This window comes from Mandrillus leucophaeus, unplaced genomic scaffold (genome assembly GCF_000951045.1).
Source record: "Mandrillus leucophaeus isolate KB7577 unplaced genomic scaffold, Mleu.le_1.0 Scaffold129, whole genome shotgun sequence".
In the NCBI taxonomy this organism is placed as follows: Eukaryota; Metazoa; Chordata; class Mammalia; order Primates; family Cercopithecidae; genus Mandrillus; species Mandrillus leucophaeus.
The window spans coordinates 2,237,794-2,244,408 of NW_012101243.1; the positions used below are offsets into that span (position 1 = coordinate 2,237,794).

The 6,615-nt window shown below is 53.8% G+C and overlaps 2 protein-coding genes across 5 annotated transcripts in view; one reads left to right on the forward strand and one right to left on the reverse strand.

The window, feature by feature from the left end:
• Positions 1-2,783, reverse strand: part of ACSS2 (acyl-CoA synthetase short-chain family member 2) — a 63,183-nt gene extending 60,400 nt beyond the window's left edge. For 3 of the 4 annotated variants that reach the window (XM_011972424.1, XM_011972423.1, XM_011972422.1), the window contains exon 1: positions 900-1,287. In XM_011972424.1, coding sequence (XP_011827814.1) covers positions 900-1,077 — 178 coding nt within the window. In that variant the 5' untranslated portion in view covers positions 1,078-1,287. Of the gene's footprint in view, positions 1-899; positions 1,288-2,607 lie in introns of those variants that run through there. The other variant, XM_011972425.1, reaches the window with a different exon arrangement.
• Positions 2,784-4,891: 2,108 nt separating this feature from the next.
• The window catches only part of GGT7 (gamma-glutamyltransferase 7), a 28,428-nt gene continuing 26,704 nt past the window's right edge, over positions 4,892-6,615 (forward strand). Inside the window, exon 1 of the mRNA XM_011972420.1 lies at positions 4,892-5,104. Within this exon, the coding sequence (XP_011827810.1) occupies positions 4,936-5,104 (169 nt within the window). The 5' untranslated portion in view covers positions 4,892-4,935. The remainder of the gene's footprint in view (positions 5,105-6,615) is intronic.

Here is a 6,615-nt window from a genome sequence, read left to right on the forward strand (position 1 = left end):
CTCAGCCTCCCGAGTAGCTGGGATTACAGGTGCCCGCCACCACAGCCGGCTAATTTTTGTATTTTTAGTAGAGACGGGGTTTTCACCATGTTGGCCAGGCTGGTCTCGAACTCCTGACTTCAAGTGATCCGCCCGCCTCGGCCTCCCAAAGTGCTGGGATTACAGGCGTGAGCCACTGCTGCCAGCCGATTTTCCTCATACATTTTAACAGACATGGAACCATCTATCAGAACTTCTGAATTATTATTAATACAATCCCAGCCCAAGTTAAAAAAATAAAAATAAAACAACTTGACATCGAAGTAACTCGTTGAGTCTTACACCGCGTAATTTCTATTGGGATGTCCGATATACTAAAAATAGATCAGTTCTTGATTACTAATCTGAGGACCCCAAGATGGGAACCAGACCCGTTATTGCCCTCAACAGTTCACAAGTTAAAGATCTCAGGAGGCAGCGGCCGAGCTGGTGTGAAAGGGAAGCAAAGAAAGTTCTATTGGTGGCCCTCCTCCCCTCAAAGCTCCCGTCGCCCCTTAGAGACCCTCTTTTCGCCTCAGGAACTCCCCTTCTCTTCCCATGAAACTTTCACTCTCCTGGCCGACCTTCCGTCCCAACCTCAACGAACCTCACTTCTTCCCTCACGGAATCTCGCGTCTCCTCGCAAAAACCCACATCTCCCCCACGGACCCTTCAAGTCTCCAGGAACTCCCCAGCTCCCATGTAAGCCTCGTCTCCTCCCGGAATCCCTTTTCCATCTTCAAAGAACCGCAATTCTTCCTTCATAGAACCTCCATCTCCTCACGGACCCCTCAGCTTCCCAAGGGAGCCCCAGATTCCCCCAGGGAGCCCCCACTCCTCTCCTCACTGACACCCCGAGGCCCACCCGGGCCGGGCCTCACCCCGCGGCTCCTCCACGGAGCGCCGGTGCAGCTCGCGGTAGCGCTGCAGCGAGGGGACGTGCGCGGAGCGGCTGACCTCGGGCGGCGGAGACCAACTCCGCGCCCGGCCTCCGGCTCCCGCTTCCTCCTGGCCCCGGCTGCCGCTGCCGCTCCGGCCCCGCTCCTCAGGAAGCCCCATCACGTCAAGTTCCTAGAACCGTGGCCGCCTTTGCGGTCGCGGCGGGTGCCGGGACTGGGAAAACAGGCCGACCTAGAGGCGGGGCCTCCGAGGAGGGGCGGGGCCTGGCGAGTGGGGGCGTGGCTTGGTCTGGCGGGTGGGCGGTGCCAGAGGGACGGGACCATGCCTGGTTGGGGCGGGATCGAGGTTAGCAAGGACAGAAATACTATAAGGAAAAGTCGCGGGATAGGGGCGGAGCTGACTTGCCGGAAGGAGTGACGCCGTAGAGTGAAAGCAGAAGAGGCGGGGCCCGGTGCGACAAGTGAGAGGGTGGAACTGTAGAATGCCAGAGGAGGGGCGGAGCCAGGCGGGACAGGAGAGGAGGCGGGCCCATGGAGTGATGGGGAGTAACCCGGCTGGTTATGACAGGAGAGGAGGCAGAGCCATGGAGTGACCAGAGTGGGGTGGGGTCTTGGAGTGACAGATAAGGGGTTGGGTTAGGGCGGGGATCGAAAGGGAAGGGGCTGGACTAAGGAGAGGAGTTGAGTAAGGTCCATCGCGGAGCCGCCCCCTGATCTGATTGCACAGTCCTGACTATCACCCCATTGAGTTGGAAAGCCATGTGGGGTAGGGTCCCTTTCAGGTGACACCCTTTCCTCTAGTTCCCTCTTCTCTGAGCCACACCCACATTCCGTCCTCCGGAAAAACTTCTCCCATGACCTTGAGGGCATGCTCTGGTGACAGCACCCCCTCTCTGCTCACCCTGGAGCCAGCTCAGATTTTCTCCCTCTTATGAGGACATGTCTTCAATCTCCTTGCCTTCACAAATCTCCATCCAGATCTAAAGTACAAGACTCAATAAGTGAAGACTAGGAGACACATTCAGGTTTTTTATAATAAACCCACTTCCTAATTGCACGAATGGCAAACCCAGGAAAGGGAAGGAACTGGTGCAAAGTCAGAGAGCAAATGACGATCAAGTTAGGGTCAAAGCTAGGTTCCTTGACTACAGATTTGGTTTTACTTCCTCAACAGGCTTGAAGCTAAGGCTTGTAAAATATCAGTCTGTGCAAATAGGAAAAATCATTCACATTCTTGTTTTTTGTTTTTGTTTTGAGACAGAGTCTCTCGCTCTGTCTCCCAGGCTGGAATGCAATGGCTCGATCTCGGCTCACTGCAACCTCTGCCTCCTGGATTCAAGCAATTCTCCTGCCTCAGCCTCCCGAGTAGCTGGAATTACAGGTGCACGCCACCACGCCTAGTTAATTTTTGTATTTTTAGTAGAGATTGGATTTTACCATGTTGTCCAGGCTGATCTTGAACTCCTGACCTCAGGTGATCTGCCCGCCTTGGGATCCCAAAGTGCTAGGATTAAAGGCATGAGCCACCGCACCCAGCCCACATTCTTTTCTTTCCTTCACAATCTCTTTACTTCACCAAGGGAAACCCCCACCACCACCACCACCACAACCTGGGCTTAATTACCTCTAGCTTCCCTCTAGCCCCTCCACCCCAGAAAGAAGTCAGGCAGGACCCTCTTCCATCTCTCACCTGCACTCACCATGAAGAAGGACTCACCTCACCCATCAGTTCACAGACTGGCTGTCAAGGCAGGAAGGATTCTTAAATCTCTAACTGCAAGAGTGATTCTGAGGCCTGAAGCAGGCAGCTCCCACCTCTTGAAGCTTACACAGGCCTTGTGACCCCATCTAGCCCAGCCTCCCTTCCCACCTACTTCCCTGCTCTTTGCCCAGCTGACTGTAAACCTTGCACACCCTAAGCTGAAAAAAAAATCTTCCCATGGGAGACCGAGAGTCTGCCCAAACCTGAGGAGGGTGGGAATCTCAGGGCCTGCTGAAGGAGTACAGACCTCTTGGAGTGGACATGGACCCCACCAAGGGGTCAGATACTTTCATCAAGGAGACATTCACTGCACCGAAGGGACACACACTTCACTGACAGTACATGGACTCCACTAAGGGAGCACAGATGTTGCTGGGGGTTCTCAGATCCGACTGAAGGGCCCTGGGCCCTGCTAATAGGACATGAATGGCATTGAAGGGCACTTACCCTAGTGAGGAGACATGGATTTCCCCTAGGAGATACAGAGGATATAGATTTTACTAAGGAGACATGGACCCTACCAGAGGACTCAAACCCCACTGAGGAGCCGCCAGCTACACTGTGGGAGTGGACATCACTGAGAAGGCGCAGACCTCATTGAGTGGAGAAAGGTCCCACTGGAGGGATTAGACCTCAGGGTAGTGTAATAGACCCTACAGACATCACTGAGGAGATAAAAACTCTCTGGGGTGGGGAGAGGCACACACAATGGGTACACGTTTTGGTGACAGACTGTTACCCTCCCTGGGCACTCCTACCACACAGCTCTGAGTAGCCCTCTCCTTCCTATCCTCTCTTCCAAGTCCTACCACCAAACCCCAGAGCTGTTTCCGACACACTGCTTCCCCCTCCTGTCTATAGTTGCTACTGCAGCTGCTGTGCATATAGTAGATTTTTCAAGCACTTCAGGCTATCCGAGACTGGTCTGGGGTTGGGAAGAGAAAGAATGTGTGTATAGAGGCTTCACCAGCCCCCTCTCTCTTCCTGTGGACTTCACAATGAAAGTTTGGACCAGAGACCTCGTAAGAGAAGGAACCTCCCTCATCCTTGGATATGGAGAAGTAGTACAAGCTGTAGCATGGTTGGAATTTCTAAGTGGAGAGAGGATGGATGGGTTTGGAGGGAATGAGTTTACCAGATTAAGGCAATGATGATGATGATGATGATGATGATGCCATTTATTGAGTAGGTGCCAAGCCCTATACTAATTGCTTTCCATTCTGTTACTTAATCCTCATGACAACCCTCTAAAATGGGTACTATTATTCTTTCCATTTCACAGATGGGGAAACTGATAGGGAGATTAATTGTCTTGCCCAGGATTACACAGTGTTTGAGCGGTAGCAGAATAGAACCCAGACATTTAGACTATAGAGACCTATTCCCCACCTTGGCCCATTCCTGCCCTACCACCACTACCACCACTCCTTCTTTCTCAAAGTGTCCTTCCCAGAACCACATCAAAAACTCTTAAAATGATGGTAAATATTCAGGTTCCAAGGACCTCATCCCAGCCTACTGAATCATGATCTCTGGAGTGGAATCTGGGGATCCGCTTTCAAGGATCCTAACACACACTAAAGTTTGAGAATGAGGTTGAAAGAGGAGTCAGAAGTGTCGAGGTGCGGGAAGGGATCTGAGGTCAGGGGAGGGAACTGTTCTCCAAAGAGGAGTCTGCAGTCAAAGAGGCCTGGGGACGAAGTATGGGCTGGGGTTTTCAAAAGGGCCTGCGGGTGAAGACAGAGTCTGAAGTTGAAAAAGAGGTCTAAGGTCGGAGGAGGAGTCTAAAATCAGAGGAGGAGGATCTCGGAGTTCAAGGAGGGGTCCGGGGTCCGAGGAGTTTGGGTTCAGAGACAGGATCGGGGTCTAGAGGGATTTGCGGTCAGTGAAAGGGTCTGGGGTCCGAAAAGGAAGCCCGGGATTTGAGGAGGATACTAGCTGGATTCAGACTGGAAGGAGGAAGGAGTTTGGTCCCTGAGCTGCGTGAAGTGCAGAGCCACTGAAGTCTCGCTTGCTCCGCGCTCTCCCCTCGACCCTGCGCTGCCTTCCTGGCTCTCCATCTACGCGCACCTGCGTGCCAGCTGCAGGCTGACAGCGCTGAGCAGGCGGGGGCGAGTCAGACCGGGACACAGCCAAGGGCGGGGTGAGGCGCCCCCTCCCGGCTGTCCCGAAGCTCAGGCCCCGCCCTCCGCCCTCCCACTCCCCCGCCGCAGCCACTTCCGGCAGGCGCTGCGCTGCTGGGGGGCGCGGGCGAGGATGGCGGCGGAGAACGAGGCCAGCCAGGAGAGCGCCCTGGGCGCCTACTCGCCAGTGGACTACATGAGCATCACCAGCTTCCCGCGGCTGCCGGAGGACGAGCCGGCGCCCGCGGCCCCGCTGAGGGGCCGCAAGGACGAGGACGCCTTTCTAGGAGACCCCGACACCGGTGAGGCCCGCTGGCCCCGTCCCTGCCCTGCCTTGAGAAGTCCCGGTCTTCCTTCTTCTGTGTAGAGCATCCACCTCCAGCTCCATCTCCTTAATTCATCCCCATCTTCTTGGACCTCTCCATTCTTCTCCCTTGTCTCTGTTAATTATTTGGTGGGGAAGGGGTGCATTTCTGCCTTGGAGGCGTAGGATGCGACAACGGGGAGTGTGCTAGGGACTGCAGTAGAAGGGATTGGGCTTACCTTCTGGGAAGAACCAACTAAGGATGAAGGAATGTTGGAGGGGAGATCCTAAGGAACCTCTGTGATCACCCAGAAGAGGCCTTTCTCTAGCCACAGAGGACAGGATACGAGAAACCAAGTCAGAGACTGCAGCAAGAGGGATCCAATCTATGCCTTAAGAGAAGTTCCCCACAGCCAGGGATTGTGGGAAGCAGAGGGTCTGAGAGAAGCGGAGAATCTCTTCATGTGTAGGGAGGGGTAAAGAGAATATGATTCCCCTCTGCTGGGTATTGGGAGACTGAGGCATGGACTGCATGACCTCTCAAAGTCCTTGGGGACTAGAACGCCTTCACTGTCCTGTGGATTACCCCACCTCTCTCCAAGCCATGGATCTGGCCGGGGTATTAGTAAGGTACTCTGCTCGCTAGGAAGCAGTCTCCAGAATTTTACTGTGTTCCCCTCAGCCCTCTGCTGGAATTGTGAGAAGTGGGAGTAGAGAGGGAGGAGACAGGGATTGGAAGAACTTGGGGGCAAAGAGCTCTCTGTGCATTCCTTCCGTGCTGCTCTTCCTCCTAGCCATGTGGCCCAGCTCCATCCTCCCCTCCATTCTTCATCCTTCATCCCCCATCCCTCTGTCCCTGCACGTCACTTCCTGGCATTAGAGCATCCTTCTGCCTCACTCGCGCTTCCTCGCAGTGCCTGCACTTGAGCCTTGTCTCTTCCCAGCCTGGCAGATGCTGCTTTTCCGGCCTGGCCCTTCCCTAGCTACTCCCAGTCTGAGAGCCCCAAATTCTCTTCTCCTCTACACTTTCTGGTCATCTGGCCCTAACCAACCTGACTGGACTGCACTCTATATGGGGTGGGGGTGAGGAGATAATGAGGATGGGGTTGAGAGGTTTATGGGCATCAAATGTCAGGGCTGCAGATCAAAACTTATTTTCCAAAGGGAGCGGAATCAGGAGGTAGCAGGGAGAGGAGTGGGAAGATGTGTGGTGATGGATATCAGCCTGAAGCTAGGCCTTTTATTCAGTAGTCAGGAGTGAGGCTTCTGGTCCTAATACAGCCCTGACTCACTGAGTGACAATGGGCACACCTACCCTGTCCTGGGCCTTAGTTTCCTCTTCCAGCTCAACAGAGAATGCCTGTCTCTTTTGACCTAGAGATTGGAACTGCCTGACATGTTTTCTTCTGGCCCTTTGTAAGTGTCTTAGCATTTACCAAAATCTGTGATTATTTATTTGTGCAATTATCTTTTTTTTTTTTTTTGAGACAGAGTCTCGCTCTGTCACTC